Source organism: Pinus tabuliformis, chromosome 9 (assembly GCF_031772625.1).
Source record: "Pinus tabuliformis cultivar Carrire ecotype Pingquan chromosome 9, CPIR1, whole genome shotgun sequence".
In the NCBI taxonomy this organism is placed as follows: Eukaryota; Viridiplantae; Streptophyta; class Pinopsida; order Pinales; family Pinaceae; genus Pinus; species Pinus tabuliformis.
In genome coordinates, this window is record NC_142307.1 from 1,510,624,662 (window position 1) to 1,510,650,455 (window position 25,794).

Below are 25,794 nucleotides of genomic sequence, written 5' to 3' on the forward strand. Positions count from 1 at the left end.
TGTTCCCTGTTTGACTACCTTGCTTTGTTAAACCATCTTTTGTGAAGAAACCAAGTCCAGTTAAGGCATTTTTTTTGACTCCATCAGCCCAATGGAGTAAGCTACTCAGTCTTACCCCTTTGCTATTGAATCTCACCATCCAAACTCAAACAAAACCCCCAAACTTCACAACTAGCCTGATATCATTTTAAAAACCAAGCTAAATCATAAAGAGAGAGCCCTCTCTAAGTACAGATTGGCTAGAATCTGTACTTAAAAGTTGGTTTGTGGTTATCTCGGACCCCTTTCCTCTTCCCAACAACTTCTAGGAAAATCTGAGTGATAACATATCCAAATCTCAAAATCAGCGTTTATTATATATATGAGGCCGCAAGTACAATAATGACTATGAGGCTGCATGTACTATAAAGATAGAAGACTAATCCTCATTATCATAATCCTCATAGAAAATAGAAGCAGAAGCATGCTCAACAATGGATGGTGGTGCTGAAGAAGATGATGTGCCAATTCCACTTCCAGGTTGGACCTCAATATTCAGGGCAACAAGAGAGAGCTCCAAATAAGGACTTTCTGAATCCACATCCCATTCTATAGAAGGACCACTGTTATATTTTGGACCCCTACGAGATGTAAGGTGAAGGTTGGAGTGCATGTGCATAAACAAGATCCTCTGCCTTTTGTGAGCGTACCCTGTTGCTCTTCACAGAATGAATAAAACCATAGGTGCACGAATTCATTTTTGCTGATAAAGAGCTTGCCACTTTTGAAAGAACATGAATGGCAAGGTTTTGCAAATGTACACCATTTGCTCCATGACAAGTCCACCACCTAATTGGATTCATGGTGCTTCTCTCCTCTAAAGTTGATATATCTGAATAATCATTTAATTCTGCAACAAAACTGGCAAATTCTTCCTTCACCTCCCTGTGTAGATGAGAGGGAAATATTCTCATAAGGGCTTTTTTCACCCAATTGACCACCTCTCTATCCTTATGGGGTGCCTTCCTCTTCCCATTTCTTTGAGCAATAATCTCTTCATCATAAAATTTGGGGTTCAAGGCATGTGCTAAAGTGTGCAATGGAGTGTTGAAATTGTTCCACCTATCAACAATGATTTTCTTGACTAAATCAGTAAAATGATCATCAACAAACAAAAGCTGTGGAGACTCTTGTGAAATGATTCCCATGGTTTTCTCAACCATGTAGTTGAAATTGTTCCACCTATCAACAATGATTTTCTTGACTAAATTAGCGAAATGATCATCAATAAACAAAAGCTGTGGAGACTCTTGTGAAATGATTTCCATAGTTTTCTCAACCATGGAATCCATGCCATCATATACCTCTCCTAAGAAAGGTTGGTTAGTGTCAGCATTCAAAAAGCTCAAATGTAGGGGTTGTGAACTTTAGCAAGAAATCTATCTTGCTCCACCAGTCTTCATCAAGGCACAATCTACACAACATATATCTCCGCTTTGAATCTGCTTGTCTCCACTCAGCCCAAAGTTGACTCACTACCATAGAAACTAATGCTTGCTTAACCTCAACAAGGTGGCACAACATCAGGAAGTATGAGGCATATCTTGTCTCAACAACTTTTAACAACTCCAATTTGGAGTACTCTCGAAATATTGCCTGAGATTGGTGGTGGTTAGTGATGAATTTAACGATCTCCCTTGCTTCCCCTGTGATTTCCTTTATCCATGGAACTTTGATGTCGATCTCCTCTAAGATCAGATTCAGATTATGGACAATGCAGGGTGTCCAAAGTATGTGGTCATACCTCTCTTCAATAATTAAATCTGCAACTTTGCAAACTGGTGCATTATCCGTGATAACTTGCACCACCCTGTTAGGCCCTATTTGTTCAATAGGTTTTATAATAACATCAGCAATGAACTGTGCATCTTTTACCTCTCCTGAGCAGTCTTCCACCTTTAAAAACATTGCTCCTTTGGGGGAAGTGACAATGATATTTATCAATGGTGTATCTGTCCATGCATCTGAGACTATGGTAACCCTAGAGCTACTCTAGGAAGAATGAATTGGTGATAAGATATCCTCCACAAGTACCTTCTAATTTTTGAAAAGCTGAGTTCTGACGTTCTCATAGTTGGGCCCCTTGTACCCTTGCAGAGCTTTGTTAATTGCCCTTATCATATCTTTCCAGTAAGGAGAGCGAACAACATTGAATGGGATACCACATGCACAGATGCACCTAGCCACTCTGGAATCAGTTTCTTCTCTCGTTTGCACATTCACCAATTTAGCAATTTTGCTATCTTGCACTGAAGCGGATGCCCCTCTGATATTTTTGGATGGTGGTTGCTCATGTTGTTGAGTGGCACTGGCTCTCCTTTTCCTTGCTTCAACTATAATCCTTGGCTCAATGTTTGGTGGAGTTTCAGAAGTAACTTGACTAAGCTCTTCATGCCTTCTTTTAATTCCATTTGCCTCCTCTTGCTCTCTTTGATATGCCCTCCTTGCCAATGGGTCTGTTGTTTTTGTGCAAACTGCAATCCCACGCCCTCCTCCATGCAAAAGATATGCCTTCACTCTTGGGTAGGAGCCCTTGTACGAATTACTGCAAAGATTACATCGCTATTCCCATGAGCCACCACCTCCACATTTTTGAAGCTTCTGAACATGCCTCCAAAGAAGATAATATTCAACCATTGGGTTGGACCTAGGGCTTGAACTTGCGCCTTGGTTGGAAGCCATTACTGCAAAAAAAAAATAATAAAAAAAACAAATCTGTAAAGAAAAAACGTTTTTCATATATTTGGAAGCATAAACCCTCGAAAAATAGAAGAAATAGTAGGAAAAAACTAAGAAAATGAATGCTTCTTACCCAAATTAATTTTTTGTAGCTGAAGCTACCCCAAAATGCCAGAAAAGACAAGAGGAATGTCGTAGCCGGGAACTCTGCACTCCAAATCTGCTGCTGAAATCTCTTTCTCTTGCTGCTGAAATCTCCTTTGCTCACTGTTGAAAACGCCCTAGCTGAAACCACTGCTCTCTTCCTCTTTTCTCCTTGCTAAAATCGTCTGTCTCCAAGTGAAACGACTTGCTCAATTCGTGTGATGAGGGAATGAGGCGAGTCTTTTTATAACTTGAGAGAGCCATCTAGAAGCATCCAAAATATATTTTATTCGCCCAATAAAATAATAAAAGCAAAAAAACTAAATAAAAAAATTGGAAAAAAACATAACTAAAAGTGGAAACACCACCGTTTGACTTGGAAAGTCGTTTACGGCCATATTGGGCCACGTTTCCCCAACATGAAACGTACCAATATGGCCGAAAACGTGTTTCCAGGCCATACCAAACGCGTTTCCACGTTTCAGTTTTGTTTCAGGCCTGAAACGCCCTTGGGACCAGTGTTTCCTGCAACATAGGTTTGAGAATTTTGAGAATTTTTGGCACATATCTAAAAAAGGGACATTACAGTGGTATCAGAGTTGTGGATCCTGCTAGCTTGGTGTTGTTTGTCAGTGGAAGATAGATTAAAGGTTAGTTTTGATATCAGTTCAACGATATGTTGATGGGTTCCTTGGGAAAATCGTTAAAGCCAGAAGAAAAGAAAAACACAGTTAAACTTGCAGGAGTGCTTGTCGAATTTTTCAGATCCTTGGGGATTATAATAAGAACTTGACAAAGGTGTTCAAAGGCTATAATAAAAATTTCACGAAGGTGATAAAGCAGGGTGGAGCATGGGCATTATTAGAAGCCATGAAGGACAACAGAGATTTTAGATCTAAAGGTGATAGAGCCATGGCTGAAGCCCATCCTTTTGAAGGAAATTGAGGTGTCACCTTCTAAGGTTCGTAAAAGGGGCATTCCTTGTACACATGAAATTGAAGCAGCCTAGGAGGCATTTGCAATAGTTCCTAGAAGGGAATACTCAGAGGAGAAGTGTTAAAGTCTTGAGGAAAAGATTCCCAACTCTATTTCTGGAGAGACTGACGAAAAAATCGAATATCTTACAGAAGGCCTTTTTGCAACAAAGGAGAAAATCAAGATGGTTAAGGACTTGATATTACAACAAGATTGTGAGCTTGAGGCCTTAGGAGCTAAGAATGCGAGGACAACTGTTAACCTTGCCAATGTTGAGGGACAGTTAGAAGTGCTAAGGAGGCAGCAACAAAAATCCACTTTTGAGTTGTGGAGCAACCCTCTTCAACATTACATAGACAGGGCTTGCACTACCATAAGTCCACATGAGCGGTTTTCCAACCCACATATAGATGAATTGATGACACATAAGAATGGGATGGATGGTTGTTATAAGATGTTTCCTTCTATGGAGAAAAGAGCAGAGTCTTATAGGTCTCTCAGGTTGTTTCTACAAGATGGCTATTTTGTGGGGATGCATGGAAAAGAGATAGAGCTCCAACATATTGGTATTCCAGATGTCATCAAAGTAGTGCAGTGGAAGCATAATGGACTTCCAAGTTGGAAATGGGATCCAGGTGGAGTACACCCATGGGAGGAAGAATTTGACATCCTTCCCTAGTTGGCTTACTTAAATATGCCACCACCTTTAGGATATATGATGATATCAAGGTTTGGGATCCAGGAATTGGTCTTGGCATATAGTTTTTGGATTTCATTTTATTGATGCAACACGAATTCTTCATATTCATTTGGGATCTTGGTATTGATGTGCAAAATCTGGAATTGCTTGATGCAACAAAGGGGAAAATCAAGATGGTTAAGGACTTGATATTACAACAAGATCGTGAGCTTGAGGCCTTAGGAGCTAAGAATGCAAGGACAACTGTTATCCTTGCTAATGTTGAGGGACAATTAGAAGTGCTAAGGAGGCAGCAACAAAAATCCACTTTAGAATTGTGGAGCAACCCTCTTCAACGTTACATAGACAGGCCTTGCACTACCATAAGTCCACATGAGCAGTTTTCCAACCCACATATAGATGAATTGATGACACATAAGAATGGGATGGATGGTTATAAGATGTTTCCTTCTATGGAGAAAAGAGCAGAGTCTTACAGGTTTCTCAGGTTGTTTCTACAAGATGGCTATTTTGTGGGGATGCATGGAAAAGAGATAGAGCTCCAACATATTGGTATTCCAGATGTCATCAAAGTAGTGCAGTGGAAGCATAATGGACTCCCAAGTTGGAAATGGGATCCAGGTGGAGTACACCCATGGGAGGAAGAATTTGACATCCTTCCCTGGTTGGCTTACTCAAATATGCCACCACCTTTAGGATATATGATGATATCAAGGTTTGGGATCCAGGGATTGGTCTTGGCATACAGTTTTTGGATTTCATTTTATTGATGCAACACGAATTCTTCATATTCATTTGGGATCTTGGTATTGATGTGCAAAATCTGGAATTGCTTGAGGACAAGCAATCTCTTGAAGGGAGGATTGTCATATCCCTTTCCAAGAGATCACCGAAGGGGAAAAAAGGGGACACATGGTAATCACCCATAGTATTCGGATGATCCATGGTAATCGTCCATGGTATTCGAATGAACCATGGTATTCACCCATGGTCTTTTGATAGCTCATGACCTTAAAGGTAAGACTAGAGCTCTCTCATGAACATGCATTGGTTATTTTTCTTCTTATTGATTCAATAGCTCTTGGAGCTTGAGTGTGAGGGTGTGAACCTATTTAAAGAAGATAGTTTCGGTTGTGTGATGTCCACCCTAGCCGACCAAAGCTAGTTTTGGTGGGGAGATTCAACCACCCTAGGTAGTCTAGAGGAGGAGCCATCAAGTTTCTCATTAGTGCTCAACATTGGAGATTATTATTTAGCCGAGAATGCCATTTTGCAAGAGTATTTACAGGTTCTAAATCTTAAGCATTGGCATGTAATTTCATAATTGATAGAAATGAAGAGTTGGTTGAGTTATTATTTGGTGCTCATTTGGATTTTCATTGTGCATTTTATTGTATGAGGGTTTACTACTTAATTTTCACACCACATGTTTGATGAAATGTCTGTTTCTCTTGATTGCATTTAAAGTGTTTGAATGTATAAGCGGGAATTTTGGGAATTTTGGCACATATCTAAAAAAGGGACATTATAAGCTAACAATTTGGCCTCCTCTGGGAAATATCAATTTGCCCCCCTGAAATTATGAATTTTATCGACCTCCTTGATTTGTCAATTTGGCCTCTTATGGAAAGATAACAATTTGGCCTCCCGGATTTGATAATTTGGCCTAACCTAGAGAACATTCTTCCTCCTCTTGAAGATGATAATTCAACCTCCCTGAATATGCAATTCGACCTCCTCTTGGAGATGATAATTCAACCTCCCTAAATATATTCAAGATCCTCTTTAAGATGATAATTCAACTTCTTTGAACAAGCAATTCAACCTTCTAAAGATGATATTTCTGTAGACTAGCTAGGGTGGATATTTCATTACCGACGCTAATCGCCACTAGCTAGGGTGTATAGTTTCAACATCGAAGTTGGGCATTGCACAAGGATTTCCCCTTGCTCAATAAGCTGCTTGAACTCCAAGTAAATTTGTAAACCAAATCTCATACACACCTTTCCTCAAGCCGCTTCGTTTTTTTTCTCAAAATATCATGGGTGGTTATCAATACCATGGGTCACTTTATTTTCTAAAGTAACTTACCACCTTTTATTTAATTATTAAATTAATATCTAATAATTAGTTGGTTGACCTCCTTTTTCCTGACTATAACCTATGGGGGTCATGATGGATTATTAAGTCAAACTCCTTGCTGCTATGGATTGGAAAGGGACATTGCACTAGATCGACCCAGAATGCCTAGGCTGGCCTTGACACTGTTTGATGGGTGTTGCTTGTTCTGGAGCTTGGATGATAATGGTTATCTTTGAGATGATAGGGGAGGGCTTGCACATCACTATTTGATCCCAACGCTTGAGTATATTGGTGCCATGTCACCCCTCTTGCCGTTTAGAGGGTGACATAGGGCACTTTGGTGATAATATCTTGGTTTGGAGGCACTTTAGAGGCATGCCCATGGACATAAAGCTACCTTTTAGAGTATGGAGCACTCATTAGCCCATTTGACACTTATGGCATTTTGAGTTCTTTTGGAGGATGATGTCATAGTGGAGGAGGCTTTTTTCCCACATGCGTGTGCATTTTTTGGCATTATTTGTTATGTTTTTGAGCTATGAGGTTGGCTTGTAACCTCACTCTTGTTGAACACTCAAAGTAAACTTGTAATTAGGGATTTTACTTGTATTATTGTAAAAATGAGGGTGTTAAGTCTCATATAAATAGAGGTTCCCCCTCATTTCATTTCATCATCACACGTTTCATCACTCATCTCTAAAAAGGAGTGAATTTGTCTCTTTTTCACTACTTGGCATAATGTGACTTTTCTATGGTGTGAATTCTTGTGGAGATGGTAATTTGCATGGAGATATTTTTTTTGGGATGGAAAGAAGTGCTTCTTTGGAGAACTGTGTAAGTTTCATGCTTTATCTTTGACGTTTTGCATATTGTATTTGTGAAGCTTGGTTTCTATTTATGTCATGAGTTATGACTAAGTGTTAAATTTATATTGAAATCTTGCTCCATTATTGCATGCAAAATTGTTCTCTTTCAAGCCTATAAGGAAACTGTAAAACTCTTGTAACACTCTCATTACAACTTAAATGATTTTTTTGCCCTAATCACAACTTAAATCTGCCAACTGTAATTTTAAATAGGAACTCATCAATTTGATACACAGACTGTTGTAGATCTGAAGCGAACAAAGTTCCTTCTACAAATTAATTACTTCAAAAGACTTGGAATATCAAGATATCCATGAGGATACAAATATTATATTAAATATATGAATAAGAATGATAATAAGATGAATGATTTACAATGAGGATGAGAGGCTTGCTTATATACCAGGCAAGTGTCTCTTCATGAAGAGTTATGTCTCATTTAGACATGCCTCTTCAACCTAATTACTAATTAACTAATAATTATTTATGCTTATTACATTTACATTATTTTACATTATTTATATATATTTTATTCGTTACATTGCCTCCTTCCTCAAAAAGCTTTGTCCTCAAAGCTTGTCGATGACAAAAGGCCTGATCTCTTTTTCGGCTTCAAACGTCTTTCTGTCTTGGAACAGTCATCTTCGTCGATACAAGCTGATATGATCTTCTTAGTGACAAACATAATTGTCACACTGAGAAGGGATCATACCATCCTAGATTAATCTTCTGTATAGTATTCTGATCACTGGAATTTTGTAACGACTTGTCAGCGTAAGACTGGATTGAGGTTACATCACTATTATATGGAACACCAGTTTGTTGTTTCTGGTTTGAATGGTACCGATACGTAGCATGGTTGATTGGTCTACTCTCGTGATTCAGAGGTTGATATGGAGTTTTTAGATTTTCTTCTGGCGAAGATGTTGAATTGGTTATGGAACATTCACTTGGGATGTCCATTGTCTGAACTGCAACATCTAAGTGTGTCGTTTCTTTAACTGACTTGTCTTCTTGAGTTGTCATATTCACTTGATCGGTATTTGTTGTTTTGTCATCAACTTGAATTCCTGATACAAATATTATATTAAATATATGAATAAGAATGATAATAAGATGAATGATTTACAATGAGAACGAGAGGCTTGCTTATATACCAGGCAAGTGTCTCTTCATGAAGAGTTATGTCTCATTTAGACATGCCTCTTCAACCTAATTACTAATTAACTAATAATTATTTATGCTTATTACATTTACATTATTTTACATTATTTATATATATTTTATTCGTTACATTGCCTCCTTCCTCAAAAAGCTTTGTCCTCAAAGCTTGTCGATGACAAAAGGCTTGATCTCTTTTTCGGCTTCAAACGTCTTTCTGTCTTGGAACAGTCATCTTCGTCGATACAAGCTGATATGATCTTCTTAGTGACAAACATAATTGTCACACTGAGAAGGGATCATACCATCCTAGATTAATCTTCTGTATAGTATTCTGATCACTGGAATTTTGTAACGACTTGTCAACATAAGACTGGATTGAGGTTGCATCACTATTATATGGAACACCAGTTTGTTGTTTCTGGTTGAATGGTACCGATACGTAGCATGGTTGATTGGTCTACTCTCGTGATTCAGATGTCGATATGGAGTTTTTAGATTTTCTTCTGGCGAAGATGTTGAATTGGTTATGGAACATTCACTTGGGATGTCCATTGTCTGAACTGCAACATCTAAGTGTGTCGTTTCTTTAACTGACTTGTCTTCTTGAGTTGTCATATTCACTTGATCGGTATTTGTTGTTTTGTCATCAACTTGAATTCCTACATTTGATGCTTCTTTCTCGATAAGTTGTTGTACCTTGTTTTCTAATGACTTCTTATCCTTCTTAAGATTCCTAATTTGCGACAATAATTTTTTGCTATGGTTTTTAAATCGAGAAACTTCTTCATTTTTGTCAACATTGATTTTGTCAATTTCTTTTTGCATATTTTGTAATACCTTTTTACCTTCTTGAGACATTACTTTTGAAATACCTGAGATATCTTTTGGTGTTATTGAATATGGTTTTAGTGTAAAATCTTGGAGCGTTATTTTCTTCTTCTTGTAAGAAAATGTTAAAAACTTCTTTGTATTTAGAATAAAGGAACCTAGAGTTTCCATCCAAGGTAAACCCAAAATAATGTCACCTTGATAGTTCCATAGGGTATGAACTGAGAATTGTGATACAAATGTATAATCTTCAATGTTTAACTGTAAATTGGCTATGTCATATATTTTATTGCGAAAAAAATCTAATTTTTCAGTTATATTTGACTCTGGAATCACTAGTTGGTTTGCGATTTTAGGTGTTATATAATTTGCATCTTCTGCCGGAGAAATAGAAATAATAGCATCTTTTCCTGTCCTTTAATGTTAAATAACGCTTTACTGTTCTAGGTAAGCTTTACCGTTTCTGGGTAAGGTTTCTGGGAATCTTATGGCCTTCATTTTTGTATTAGACTCCATTTTTGCTTCTTGAATATTAAATATATTTAATGTTTTTTTTTCTTTTTTTAATAATTAAGTAATTCCTTTATTTTTTATATATCTTTTTCAAATATTCTCCTTTAATGTGGATTGTTAAAAACTTGAATACTATTTTATTAAAAAAATACTCCTTTATATTGTTGCCCTGTATATATGTATGTATTTCTTTATATTAAGACCCCTTTTCAAAATAACTTTATTATCTTATAATAATAATAGTTTCACTTTTTTTTTTTTAATAATAGATTGGTCCCCTTTTTTATATACTTAATTACTCCCTTGATAAATTTTTAATGTCACCCCACTTAATAAATATAAAGGTCATGATGTTAAAATACCATGGGCTATTACCATGGGTTGTTTTTAAAACCTTCGTTAAAATGTTCTCCACGTAAAAAGTAAAACGTATTCCTTTGGTTTTTGTTTTTTTTTTTTTTAACTTTTTAAAATACCATGGGCAATTACCATGGGTTGCTTTTAAAACCACGAGCTTCCACATAAAAAGTTTTAAATATACTTGGGAAAGATTCCCTCTTATCTTTATTATGCACTTATTTTATTTTTTTTTTTATTTTTTTTTTTTGAATTTGATTTTTTTCTATATTTTTTTTAATCTCTTTTTTTATATGACTTTTTTTAAAATTAATAATCTTTATGATTATTTTTGTTATATATATAGCCAAAGGCCCGGTAGCGAGACAGAGAATTCCCAAATATTTAGCGAAACGCTTGAACCGCAACAGCAATAAATTTGACGAAGAGTCGATAGCGAAAGACTTGGATTGGAGAACAAGCTTTGTGCACCGGTTAAGCAACCTAGAGGACTGAACTACTCTGATACCAAATGAAGCGAATCAAAGTTCCTTCTACAAATTAATTACTCCAAAAGACTTGGAATACCAAGATATCCATGAGGATACAAATATTATATTAAATATATGAATAAGAATGATAATAAGATGAATGATTTACAATGAGAACGAGAGGCTTGCTTATATACCAGGCAAGTGTCTCTTCATGAAGAGTCATGTCTCATTTAGACATGCCTCTTCAACCTAATTACTAATTAACTAATAATTATTTATGCTTATTATTATTTACATTATTTTACATTATTTATATATATTTTATTTGTTACAAGATCCAATCTACTCCTGTTACCAAATGGCCAAAACCTCCCAACCAAATTGGACACAATTTATGTACCCAACTCCAAATTACTTTCAATTTGAAGTAATTTGTCCCTTGTGCCCAAAAGTCCCAACAATAACTACTCAATTTTCCTTACTATCTATCTCGTTCTTCCCATTCTCTTATCTCTGTCTTCCCGTTCCCTTCTCTCTATCTTTTGGTTAGCCCCCTTTTGTCCTCCTCCCTTCTTATAATATTTCCCATTCACCGCCTTTCACAAAAGGGTTTTGAGTTGGTCACAGGTGGAGCATACTTGCTCCACCTTTTATGTTAGAGGCGGTCAAATGTTAGGTAGATAGGAACTCATCAATTTGATACACAGACTGCTGTAGATCCAATCTGCTCCCGTTACCAAATGGCCAAAACCTCCCAACCAAATTGGGCACAATCTTTGTACCCAACTCCAAATTACTTTCAATTTGAAGTAATTTGTCCCTTGTGCCCAAAAGTCCCAACAACAACTACTCAATTTTCCTTACTCTCTATCCCATTCTTCCCATTCTCTTCTCTCTGTCTTCCCGTTCCCTTCTCTCTGCCTTCTGGTTAGCCCCCTTCTGTCCCTCTCTCTTCTCTTATAATACTTCCCATTCACTGCCTTTCACAAAAGGGTTTTGAGTCGATCACAGGTGGAGCGTACTCTTGCGTCCAGGGTGCTCCACCTTTTATGTTAGAGGCGGTCAAATGTTAGGTAGATAGGATTGTTTATTTAATACTTCCTTCACGCTTGAATGATTTTCTTTTCTTCTTTTTATATTAAATTTAAAATTTATTAAATTAATTTCTTTGTAGTTCTTTCATAGTTAGTTCCTTTATATTAATAATCTAATTTTTAGAACTTTATAGATTTATATAATTTTTTATTTTAGTCTTATTGCTTTATCTTTATACTTTTCTTATTTAATCTTTATTCTCTTCTAACCTATTTTACTTATTCTATATGCATATATATTTTGTTATACATTACATTTTCTACTTGCTATTCTCCTTATAATTCATCTTCCTCATTATCATTTTTCTTATTTCCTTAACATTTTATTTGATATATAATAGACAATATATATATATGTATATACTTTTCTTTTAGTTACTAAAATCCCTTGTAATTATATATATTTTGAATAATATACTAGCAATATTAATATGGTGGTGTAAAAGTGTTTCATACATACATTGGTATCTACTTACCACTTAAAAAATTAAATCATTACCTAATACTTGGGTATTTCCCATAATTAGTTAGTACATATACTAATGCCGTGTATGCGATACATGCATATGTAGCTATCATATGCATGTTTCATATGCATGCTAATATTTCCATGTTCTTGATAATTTGAAGTGGGTCATTACAAAAACTCAGATTGTGCATTCCTTACATTTATTTTCTCCCTTGACAAGGAAAATAGTTAAGGTTTTAAAATATGAAGCCCTAGTCATCCCCCCTTATTCCATCAAAACCTTTTCATAAAATCTTAGCCTTAGAAGACTCCATTAAGGGCATTTAGGACAGGCTACTAATCATTATTGTGTTGATCATCCATAAAATCTATTGAATTTTCTTTTTTTTTCCTTGTTCCTAGACGTCTAGGGTTAGCTGCTAGGGATTCTAGGGTAAATTTCTGAATAAAAGTGAATTTGTGTTGGATGTTTGTGGCTAATAAATTAGGAATTGCATCAATAAATGACGTTAAAGCAAATCTAGCATTGTGCATAGTTATCCTTCATTGTCAAGGCTGATGTCATCCTTGTTTGCTGTTTTTGCATGGTTTTCAGCAATAATCTCCCATTAAGTGACCCTAACCCTAGGTGTTTATTGGAAGACTTTTGTTCCTTTTTGTTGATTATCCTTGAAAGGCTTTTTCTTTGGCTGTTATATGACATTGTGCACCCTATCACTGCAAATCAATCAAACCTTAACTTATAACAGCCATATCTTTGGTCTAGGTGTAGAGTACTTGAACCTTGGCATAGAATATCTAGGCCTTTCTAGGCTTTGCTGATACTTTATCTCGTTTGATAGACCTCTTATCCATCACCTTGAGCCATAGCATTAGAATATCCTTTAGGTGATCTAAGGAAGCCTCCCTTGTGGTCAAATACCACTAAAGGGTAGGAGAAAGGTTGCTGAGGTGACAGTGGCAACCATTTCTCTTGTTTCCACAAGGTCTGGCCCTGCCTATTGAGGCTTTGCACTGGGTCTGCTAGATTTTGTGGCAACAAGGCCTATGAAGAAGACATGTGTCTTTGGTGCCAAGTATTTTTGCTATTTGTCAATGACTTTTCAAGGCAAATGTGGGTGTACATTCTGAAGTTAAAATAAGATGTTTTTGATGACTTCAAAGTTCAAAATGTTCAAGGCTGTGGTAGAAAACCAATTGAGAAGAGCATTAAGATTCTCAGATTAGACATTGGTAGGGAATTTTGTTGCAAGGGTTTTCTTGATTTTTGTACTTAGTAAGGAATTAAGAAGCGATACATCACAACCTACACTCACAACAAAATGGAGTGATAAAGGGATGAAACTGTACTTGGAGAAAGAGTCCACCCCAACAAATATTGGGTGGATGTGCTACACACATAAATGTATCTTCTCTATCAACGTCCAACAAAAGTGTAGAGAATAATGACTTTTCAAGGGAAATGTGGGTGTACTTTCTAAAGTTAAAATAAGATGTTTTTGATGACTTCAAAGTTCAAAATGTTCAAGGCTGTGGTAGAAAACCAATTGAGAAGAGCATTAAGATTCTCAGATTAGATATTGGTAGGGAATTTTGTTGCAAGGGTTTTCTTGATTTTTGTACTTAATAAGGAATTAAGAAGCAATACATCACAACCTACACTCACAACCAATGTTGTTAAAAGCGCGATCGGGATTTAATCGGCGCCGGGAAAAAAGCGGAAAAAATCGTAAAAATCGGGAAAAAAGCGGAAAAAATCGGGAAAAAATCGTTTGGCACAAAAATATTCATTTTTTTTCATTTTTTTTCAATTTTTTTAATATCTAAACCATCTACAACATAAAATAAATACATTGACACATAAATATGATAAAAAAACTAATATATAAGATGTTTAATATCATTTCTAGCGCTAAAATCACACATAACATTGAATCATGTCCTGAATACTAAATAGTAAGTCCTGAGTCCCAACTCAGCCTCAAAATATCAACAAAAAATATGATAATGTATCTCATCATGTCATAATGTCATATACAATAAATGAAAGTCTAAGACTCTAATCCTATTGATTTCCTCTGCCCCTCTTGCGAGAAAATGTCACTGCTTTCTCTTTCCCCCTAGATGAAGATGCTGGTGCCTGTGGTGGTGGAAATGGCAGTGGAGTCTGACGTGCTCTAGAAGCTGAAGGAGTAGCTGTAGAAGTAGCAGCTACTGTAGGTAGACGGAGACCACGTCCTCTACTGGTGGTAGTGGTAGCCCGGGTAGGCGGTGTCACCTCCTCCTCCTGCTCCTCCAACTCCTCCTCCTCCTGCTCCTGCTCCTGCTCCTGCTCCTCCTCCTCCTCCCCCTCCTCCTCCCCCTCATCCTGCACTAACCAATCCTCAGTGGGATCCATGAGAGGCCTCTCGGTCTCAACCCTCCATTCAGCAGTGGTGTCAATCCCATCCAATGAGATGGCATCCATATCAGGTGTCTTGTCTAGTTGCCTCACCCACAATCGAAGATTGTAGTAGACATAGACCATGTCATTAAGTCTACGGGACTCCAACCTGTACAAAGTTCATGAAATAATAATTAATAATTAATATTATAAAAAAAATATTGTTTAATGAATTCAAAAATTTATTTGGAAATTTGCAATATTTTAAATGTTTAAGTGTTAAGTTGTTAACCTATTGCGCTTCTTGTTGTGTATTTTTTCAAATACACTCCAATTGCGCTCACATCCCGAGGAGCTGCATGTTTGGCTGAGGATGCGTACGGCAAGCTTTTGCAAAAGGGGTACTCTGCCACCATACATCTTCCACCATGCGTCTACAACAAAATTACAAATAAAAATTTTAAATAAACATAAGAAAAAAATGGAATTTGAAGAGACAATGAAATTTGAAACAAAGTTACAAAGTACAAAGTTACAAATTAAAAAATACCTGGCATTTTGATCGTCCTATCAATGATAGCCATCTCAAAGCCAAATGTGCCACCTGACATCTTATACGTCTCAATTTGTTTAGAGATCTCTATAAGTTGTTCTGGAGATCTCACCATCTTCTGGACACAGGTTAATAATCCATCCATGATCTCAGCATCAAAATCAAACCCACATGCATAAGAAAATGTAGGGTTCAGGAAAAGCCCAGCAGCATGAATGGGACGATGGAGTGTGTTGTTCCATCGCTCATCAATGACGTTCCATAGAAGGAGTTGTCTCTGGAACCCATCATCTCCCTTGTCATCATAGTAGGACCGAATGGCTTCTTTGGCCCTGTCCATGGCTTCATACAAATAGCCCATTGCAGGCTTCTCACCATCTACCAACCGAAGAACCTTTACCAAAGGTTCAGTGAAGTGACAGCGCACACCTCCTGCACTCCCGCCCAGAAGTCTTCTTGGTATGAAACAAGTCTGCACACGGCCACTCTTTCTGGTTTGCGGCTCATTGGCAAAGAACGCCACTCCTCTGAAAGAAACATTCTCTTCAAATCCCACATAGATTTCAAGAGGGATTGAAGAGATATGAAACTCGTCGCAAACCGTAATGCGGGGCGCACCAACTCTTTGTTGTTGGTGCATTTTCTCATCAAGCTAAGCACAGATGTGTGATTGTAAATAAATTTTGTGATGCTTTTTGATGAGTCAACAGTCTCTTTGACAAAGGGAATTTTCCCTATGTCCTCTAACATCAAATCAATACAATGGGCAGCACAAGGTGTCCAAAATAAAGTAGGATGCCTGTCCATAAGCATTCTACCAGTAGCAACATAATTTGCAGCATTGTCCGTTATGACTTGGACAACATTTTCTGCACCCACCTCCAAAATAAACACATCCAGCAAATCACATAAAGTTTTTGCATCTTTGATTTGATGAGTTGCATCAATAGATTTGATAAACATAGTCCCCTTGGGACAACTAACCAAGAAGTTTATAAGGGTTCTCCCTTTTGGTCAGTCCAACCATCTGACATAACAGTGCATCCTGTTTGTGCCCATGATTCCCTAAAATCCTCCAATCTTTGGGTGCAGTCACGCTTTTCATCTTGAAGAAGCCGGCCTCTGAAATCATGAAGAGAAGGGATTTTGTACCCCGAGCCAACACTGGCAATAGCATCAACAGTAGGTTGGAAAAATGGATTATTCCTTACAATGCTGAAAGGAATATCACTCCAGAGGAGAAATTTTGTCATCAACTTGTCAGCTTGTTGTTTTTCATTTCTTTTTAGCATTGAACCGATAGTTGGTTGTGCACCAGGTGTGGTTCGAGGAACAAAAAATGATGATGCAGCTACCGGATTGACTGACGCTGCAGTAGAACCAGTGCCACTTGGCCCACTTCCTTCAGCTGACCTTTTTAGTTGCCTTTTGAGTTCTTCTTTGGCCTCTTTAGTGTGCTCTAATTCTCCCAATGCTCTCATGGCTTTTCGGATAATTTCAGCATTTGTATTTTGATAGGGCACCACATCACGCCCAGGGATTTGTGCAAGGTGGAACTTCAACCTGTACACCCCCCCGAATATCTCCTTTCCACACAACTTGCAATACAAGTTTTGTCTATCATTCGGAGTTTTAGGTTCACCATATTCCCAGAAAGGATCCAATTTCCTTGGCATGTTTGTTTTTGAATTTTGAATTTGCAAACCTATGGAAAAATAAGGATTAGAAAATAGGAATTTAGGATTACATAATACAAATTACAATTTAGCATTTACAAAATTACAAGTTAATTATTTCCAAAATCCCAATTTCCAAACCCAAGTTACCCAACCAAATGCCAATGGCAAATGCCAAAAAACAATGAAAATTCAAAAAAAATAAACAATGTTTAAAAAAATGAGAAAATAAAAATAAAAAATTGGTTCTCATAGTCATAACAAATTACCCATCCCAAATCAATGAAAAATTTCAAAAAATTCTTTAAAAACAATGAAAAACAAAGTTTTTATAGAAGCAAAACAAAAAAAAAAATAATCTACATACCTTTTTTATGGACAAATTGGTGATCTTGGCTTGGATTCGTCCTAAAAACGCTTGGATTCGCTCCCAAATCCGACGGAAACCCTTCAGCTCCTCTCCCTCACCTCTTCTCCTCCTCCTCCGCGCGGACAGCACAATGAATTAAAAAAAAAATCGATTTTGCATATAAAAAGCCGCTGCCCGCGCCATTCACGATTTTTTGGTTAAAAATTGCGATTTTTTGGAAAAAATCGGTATAAAAAAAAAGTGGCGATTTTTATGGATAAAAATCGCGATTTGGTCGGGTTGGGGAAAAAATCGGCTCACAACAAAATGGAGTGATAAAGGGATGAAACAGTACTTGGAGAAAGAGTCCACCCCAACAAATATTGGGTGGATGTAGTACACACATAAATGTATCTTCTCTATCAACGTCCAACAAAAGTGTAGAGAATAAAACTTTAGAAGAAGCGTGGTTTGTATGACAACCCAATGTAAATCATCTAAAAGGTTTTGATTCTGTTGTTTATGCATTGATATCTGAAGAAAAACAAACTTGATGCAAGATGCAAGAAAATGATGATGTCAGGCTATATCCACAATCATAGTTATGTCAATATGTTAAATATGTTACTGATATTTATGTCACATAATATGTTAAATATGTAATCGATGTACTTTTGAAAGTCATAGTTAGTGGTTAGGTGTTTTTGTTGTATTAAGGAGGGTAAAATAGAAGTGTTATTTCGTTTTAAGGGGACTGTTAAGTGTGACAGCACTCAATAAAGTGGTGTTATCAGCTGGTAATACATATTTGACCGATATAATGTTACTAGTAGTTAGAGGTGTTATAAATATGTGACATATGATTTATGAGGTGTGTAAGAGATGTGTCATTGCAACAATAATAATAAAGGCTTAATTTTCTCTCATTTTCCTCCCTCTGTCTATGAAAATGAAGTAGTCAAGCAGCGCATAAGAAAGAGAAAGGGAGGGTTTACGTTTCCTGTGAAAAGTCCGGCCCGTTCGCGAAGGAACAAAGGTTCGGGTAACTGATAGAAACAAAGGATCTTGCCTCCCCTCGAGCTACCTTCCCTAATTTTCTCTCTACCATTGTCATCCGTAAATGTACTCTCTCTAATTTCCTACATAACTGAACTTTTATGTTGACAATTTTTTAGTGAAATTTCCTACTAAGGTAAATTCAGTTGTCTTTCATATCTACTCCACTTCTTGCATTTGGAAATATTCTTCGTTCTGCTTATTCTGTTAATTGACCTGTATCGTGCACAATAAGAGATTTTGTGAAGCTTGGTGATAAGTGTTGAATTTCCATGACGCTACCAAACCAAGAATCTCAACAAAGCTAACAAAGGTTTGGGTAACCGATAGAAACAAAGGATCTTGCCTCCTCTCGAGCTACCTTCCCTAATTTTCTCTCTACCATTGTCATCCATAAATGTTCTCTCTCTAATTTCCTACATAAGTGAACTTCTATGTTGACAATTTTTTAGTGAAATTTCCTACTAAGGTAAATTCAGTTGTCTTTCATATCTACTCGACTTCTTGCATTTGGAAATATTCTTCATTCTGCTTATTCTGTTAATTGACCTGTATCGTGCACAATAAGAGAGTTTGTGAAGCTTGGTGATAAGTGTTGAATTTCCATGACGCTACCAAACCAAGAATCTCAACAAAGCTACCTTGCACAGCGGAATATAAATAGCAGTAAATCACACATGCACAAGTATAGACAACTTTTTACAATTTTTTCAACCCAACTAATTATCAACATATGATACAACTGTCTAGGGCTCCCGTACAAGGAATAATGGACCTCAATTATGCACAAGTACAAGAATACAAGATACAATGACAATCTCTCTGCAGTCTCTATGTTGTATCTCGTCCTGCCGGTCTTTCGTTTCCGTTCTGCTCTCTTGCTGCCCCTTAGTCCATCAAAGGACAACACAGAGTCTCCAGGAGGGCTGCCTCCTATCATTGCTGCAAGTCACTTCTGCTTCAATGAACATGGCCTGATCCAATCTTGCTCTTCTAGGCTCGCCAATACCTGAGCTCCAATCTGCCTTTTAGCAGTCCACTAGTCCATCAATGTACTGCACATTAGGCTCATCAACTTCACCCAAACTTCAGGTGTCAGGCTCCCTTTAGGACAGTTTGTCAAGGGTTACTTTGGGCTACCAACACGCTGCCCTCCTCCAGTCCAATGGCACCCAATCCAACCACTGTAGAATCTGCTCCTAGTTGAGGTTTCTAACCACCCAAGTCAACCTCAACAATTCGCTCCCACAGGCTGCAATAAATCTGATCCTCCTATTAACAAAATCAACACAAAATCATCCACATACTTGTATTTGAGAGCTGGTGCACTGTTGCAGTCCTGCAATCTGGTTAGGGTATCAATGCATACCCTAACAGCCCTCTCAAATCACTGCAACAGATCAAAAACAGTGTGGCTTCCCTTACTTGTTCAGCTGCTTTCCGCACTGCCTGTTCCCTTGCATCTGCCCTTGGAAATAAGCCTTACGGCCTTCCTAATATGTCCAGAACAGGCCTGTGGTGCCTTTGTTGTGACTACAGGGCCTGCGGCCTACTATCACAGGGATAAACCACCCCTATACTAGCACCAAACAGCCCAGAAATAATTCGCCCTGCCTCTGCTGTACCTCGGCCTTCTTTAACCCACAAAATAGTCTTCAAAAATTGCCCTTGGCTACTCGGCCTTTTCCTTCTTTGGACCCGGCTACCACAGGTCATGATTCTCTATGAGATGTTACTCAGACTCTTGGATGATATTAGAATGAATCCTCTCACATTGTATTTATATCCATACAAGGGCTCCACAAATAGACATGTCTTTTGGCACATTCACACCAAGCCTACATGACTTATGTGCCAAAAACCCATCATCAACCTTCAAAAATTCATAACTCATCAAGGACATCTCAGATTTCGATGATTCTAGAAGTGTTGGATTCTCCTCGCCATCCTCTATCATCTCCATCCATCACATGTCCAAAATGCTCCATGGTTTTGGCCCAAACATCGATGGGTGCAAAACTCCAACCTTGGTTTCCAAGTCCACAGATGACTTTTGTGAAGCTTCACCCTCCAAACCCTAAACCTAGGGCTTGGAGCACCTCCCAAGCTACTCAAAAATCAACAATAAGTAATTGGGGAAATCCTATTTTTTGGTCCACCATTGTTATCCACATATGCATGCACCCTAATTTTCTACATAAATAATATTTTATGTGGACAAATTTCTAGTGAAATTCCCTGCTAAAGTGATCTGAGTTGTTTTTCATATCTTCTCCATTTCTTGCTTTTGGAAATTTTCTTCATTCTCTGCCTATTCAGCTATTGACCAATATGGTTCACAACAAGATAGTTTAGTCATGAGCTAATATTGTTTTTCCCTTCTTTTGTGAAGCTTGATGATGTATCATTTGAAAGAGCCTTGGATATGCTACGTTATCGTGATGCCCACATGGCAGTGCTGTTTCATGCTTCATGGTGTCCATTTTCAAAGTTATGTCGATCTTTATTTGATGACCTATCTTCAATGTTTCCAAAGATTTACCATGTAGCTGTTGAGGAGTCTGTTCTAATGCCCAGGTAAGGATTGGCTTTATGTTCTGGTTTTAGTTATATAATCCTTTCAATCATTTTATGTATTCACTATTCTCCTATTGCTAGTGGTGCTTGTTAAAGCTGCAAATAATCATTTGTTCTGTTATCCATAAGATGGAAAAGCAGTATTCAAGGCCTTTATTGCTTTCCATTTGGCGATTATTCTTGAGATCTCCATTAACTAACTATTGGGTTTTTGTAGTGTTCTTTCAAGGAATGGAGTTCATAGTTTTCCATCTCTCTTTCTACAGAACCAGACATCAAGGGTGCGCTATCGTGGATCAAGAGACCTTGATTCACTTGTACATTTCTATAAGGAGATTACAGGTACCTCACTATAAAAAAGTATCCTTTTATCACCCACTTAAACCAATTTGGCTTGTTGGACTTGTGTTAAGTCCCTTTGATTATGGAGGGAGACCAACTTTGGGAGGTCAAGCATCTTCCCTCACAGACACAAAAGGCTTTACACCCACCGGAGTTTGTATCTGGGCTGTTTACATGGTGGCACTCCATCCCTCTTGATTTAAAAAGTATCCTATTATGTCCACTTAAACCAATTTGGCTTATTGGAAATGTGTTAAGTCTCTTTGATGGAGGGAAACTAACTCATGGAGGTCAGACACCTTCCTTCTCTCTCTCTCTCTCTCACATACACAGTGTTCTACATTTGCCAGGGTTTGAACCTGGGCTGTTTACATGGTGGCACCCTGTCCCAACCTTCTAAGCCACAGCCCAACAGATTCACATTATGGTGTCACTTTTTTTATGTTCGCTGGTTTACCGACCCTCAGTTTCTTGATGTGCAGGTATTGAGCCCATCTCTCTAGATCCTTTGGTAAAGGAATTCAATGGTTTCAGAAGACCTTCCAGTAATGAAGGTCCTCAAAGCATGGAGGACACTCCATATCCATGGGAAATGTTTCCGAAGAATGTTCTGCAGCGGGAGCCATACCTGGCATTTGCAATTTTTTTTCTCATTTTGAGAATGCTGGTTTATCTTTTTCCAAAGGTCTTATTACAGGTCAAACGGTGTCGGTTAAGGCGTATTTGGCATGTAAATTTGGCACTCCTGAGTGAAAATACACCACTTATTTTGAAGCATGCACTGCACATGCTCAACTTGAATAGAATTTGGTGTCGTTTAAAGTTTTCAAAGACAAGAAACTTTCAAGAAGGTGCTAAGAATGCAAGAGTATGGGCATCTCTGGCCTCTGTTTCTCTTGGTAAAGGCCCAGTACATAGACCAGGGTCCAGCTGTGAAAACCACTAAGATCTCTGGAGGTGAACGGTCAGAGGTTACAGATTTTATATACAAAATCAAGAGGGACAGAAGAGGTAGCTTTATTTCAACACTAGAACAATGTTCATTGAATCAAATAGCTATTGCACTTAGCATGAGAGTTTGTACTTTTTGGACAGTGTATAAGACTCATCTGTGTCTGTAGATTAGCTGCCTGTTTTGAAGTAGAATTTGGCAGGTCAAAGATGGGCGTTGAAGATTTGATTTTTCTTCCATCATGGATGTTTAATAAGATCCTATGCCAAGAATTACTATTGCTTTCCTTCTCTAATTGCAGATTGTTGGATTGTTTTCAAGAAACTTTTGAATGCTGTGCTTGCATTCAAAAATATTTTTCCTTCTCAGGATACATGCACATTTTTTACCATAGAATCCTATTTGCATTTTCCAGTTTTCTTTCTAAAACGATTTGTAAACTATTCTCGGAAAAGTACAGTAATGCCACAACTTCAGTCCAAGTTCGAATGATTTCAATTATTATGTATCTCTGTTCTTCTGATCTTATTGGGTATCAACACGATATCCACATGGCATCTTTGGGTTGAGGTTGTCATGTATCTCAAGAATATTATTACATTTCTTCTGGTTACTGGGTACTCTGGTTTATCCGTGTCAATATTGTTTTGCTATAATTCCAGTTTATTTTATCTTTGCAAAATTGGTGTTGACATAAAGTCTTGCTCACTTGGACGTTTATCAGATTTTCCACTTATTATTTCTCTATATCATAATCTTCTCTGTTAGTGACAACTAACTGCTTATGATCCTCATTTTGAAGTTGAATGCTCATTGCTTTGTGAATTCCTCTAGTAAAGCTCGTGGATTGGGGGCTGATATTTCATAGAGTTGGAAGGTTCTTAAGCCCATGGAGAACAAAAGCTATCAATATGCAGTTGTATTACAAGGTTCCTCGTATTGAAATGGACCTTCAGTGATTTTGATGGTGGTGGTGTTTGGCTTGCATTTGAGAAAATCTAGATATACCGGTTTATTCTATCTCTTAGCATGTAGGCTTGCGTTGATCACAAAGTTTCTGGGAGCGACTAGACTCAGTGTGTTAGGCAGATGCCTGGCATCCAATTAACCTTATACCATAATGTAGTAGGGATTTAATATATTGAGGGGGTTGTTTATACAACAGTAACAGTAACAGAAGTAAAAGATTAGAGCTGGTTTTATTTCAATTAACGTCCCTGGTCCTAGGAAATATGTAAAATTTTAGTTTGTGTTTATATGATCACTTTGTGTTTATATGATCACTTTGAGGTGCTGTGTTTAAAAAACTGAAATACATTGAATGAAAAACACAAATATTTGATACTAGTGCAATCCTGCCCTAAATTCAACATTTTCATAGACTATCATGGACCAGCATCAACCTAGACGCAGTTTACTGAGGTAGTTAAATTCTCCTAAAGTCTTTTCTGAAAATAATACTCATCCTAGAATTGTTTTACAGAACAAACAACAGATATAGACTTCATTGGGAGGTTTGCCAATAGAATACTCCAAAACTGTGATAAGACCTTTCTACGTCATTATTCATGTAAATTGTGTTAAACTGGGGGTTTTGGGTTATGATTCACTAAATTGGTAAACTACGGAAGAGAATAAATACACAATTTTAGAATGCTGTTGGGCAGGGTGGGGGAAGGGGTGTGGTTTCATTATGGGTGATGTTTTTAAGATTGACCTTTAATGAATCCTGGATTCAGGTTTCACCTACGGCCAAGTAGGAGAGTAATTCGTCTAACTTGTAACCAAAGAAGTATTACTGCTCGGTCATATTACTCTTATGCGGCAGAGTGTTGGTAGGTTTCACAGTGCTGGATGATGAACTCAACAAAGTAACAAATTAAATTGATTCATCTATGCAAAGGAGCAGCCTGACCTCTCGTTGATTCTCTAGGTTCTGCCTTGAAGGTCTTGTCTGTTAATTATTTTCACTAATACATTTCGCTAGGTTCATTGGTGAACTTGACCTGGTAATTCTTATGATAATATTACTTGTAATGTTTCCTAGGTTTAACGAAACCTGCTCCACAAGGTTTCTGTTGGCATTATTACCTTTTAGTCAGGACTCAAGATGGAAATGTCTTTGTAGGTGTCATGGTAATTGAAAGAACTGTCCAAATCAGAGTGAAATTTTAAAACAAGAAACCAGACCTCATTAATATGTAGTGGTCTTTGTCATTAAGGACGTGTGTCCACTGGATAGAGAAAAGTGAGAAATAAACACATATATGCAAATTAAGTAGTGAAAGTTGGACCAAATTTCTAAGGGATATTCGGACGGGAAAATATGAGGATATTAAATATTATGAATGTAACGAATAAAGTAGAAATAAATCCATATATGCAAATAAGTATTGAAAGTTGGACCACACTTTTCAGGGATATTTCACACTTTTCAGGGATATTTCAAAAGGAGAATACGACAGTAACAAATCCGACATTTTCATTACTTGGCTGATAAGTTTTATGTGGTGAGGAATTTTGCTTCAATCATTAATGGAAGGTTCTTCATTATCATATCGAAACTAAATTTGAAATTATTAATTTTTGAATAAATTAAAATAAAAGCATTTCTTGATGGGCATTTTTAGCTCTTTGGCAATCGTTGAGGGTAAATCATCCAGCAATAGACGTGGTTCAAAACTAATTAGCAATATGTGGTTCAAAATTAATAAAGCTAAATTATTTAGCAATAGATGTGGTTAGCAATATGTGGTTCAAAATTAATAAAGGGTAAATCATCAAGCGATTGATGTGGTTCAAAACTAATCAGCAATGTGTGGTTCAAAATTAATAAAGGGTAACTCATCAAGCGATAGATGTGGTTCAAAACTAATCAACAATGTGTGGTTCAAAACCAATCAACCATAGATGTGGTTCAAAACCAATCAACTAGTGATTTTTTAAAGATGCATAATTTTTAACACTTGGATTTGCTATAAGCATATTTATACACTTGGATTTGCTATAAGCATATTTATCTGTGTTACACACACTAGGAACAAAATGGTTCTATAGCATATGGATCAATGTGTAAACAAGAAACAAAATATAGATTTGTTAATGGTTTTAATTTTAGATACATAATTTTTGGGATTATGGGAAATTGCAAATATTTTTATAAATATTAATTTAAAAGAAATGTGAGGAGTTATAGGTTGACAAGAAGAGTAATTTAGTCCTTTTGGAACATAAAATCAAGGTTATTTCTAATTATATTTATTTATTGTTGGTTTGACTCATCGGGAATATGAACCTTGAATCTCATGGTTTAAAACTGCATAGCACAATGATCACCCACTGAACTACCCCCCATTTGTAAAAGAGATTGAGCCTTTGGTAAAATTATGGGAGGGGAAGAATTATTAATAATTCTATACACAATTGACATGGAGGCATTATAATAAGAAAGTCCCTCATTGTTTTGTTTGATCTTGACTAAGTCAGTCCAATTAACCACTATTTTTTTTTTGCTTATTTACAT

The 25,794-nt window shown here is 37.1% G+C and overlaps 2 protein-coding genes across 3 annotated transcripts in view; one reads left to right on the forward strand and one right to left on the reverse strand.

Moving 5' to 3' along the window:
• The window catches only part of LOC149154335 (5'-adenylylsulfate reductase-like 7), an 88,155-nt gene extending 65,386 nt beyond the window's left edge, over positions 1–22,769 (forward strand). The window contains exons 2-4 of one of the 2 annotated variants that reach the window (XM_089438579.1): positions 20,793–20,977; positions 21,207–21,319; positions 21,802–22,769. In XM_089438579.1, coding sequence (XP_089294705.1) covers positions 20,793–20,977; positions 21,207–21,319; positions 21,802–22,265 — 762 coding nt within the window. In that variant the 3' untranslated portion in view covers positions 22,266–22,769. Of the gene's footprint in view, positions 1–20,792; positions 20,978–21,194; positions 21,320–21,801 lie in introns of both variants that reach the window. The other variant, XM_089438578.1, reaches the window with a different exon arrangement.
• On the reverse strand, positions 14,449–15,199 carry LOC149154336 (uncharacterized). The gene is made up of 2 exons (XM_089446130.1): positions 15,059–15,199; positions 14,449–14,935 (listed from the first exon to the last, which is right to left on the reverse strand). Exons 1-2 carry the CDS (start codon positions 15,184–15,186, stop codon positions 14,449–14,451), a joined length of 615 nt encoding a protein of 204 aa, XP_089302256.1. The 5' UTR covers positions 15,187–15,199.
• Positions 22,770–25,794: the final 3,025 nt, after the last annotated feature.

Coding starts and splice junctions, on each gene's coding strand:
- LOC149154336 (XM_089446130.1), bottom strand. CDS start 15,186: ATGTATGGTGGCAGAGTACCCCTTTTGCAAAAGCTTGCCGTACGCATC. Junction 14,936..15,058: donor CACAACAAGAAGCGCAATAG/GTTAACAACTTA, acceptor AACTTTGTACAG/GTTGGAGTCCCGTAGACTTA.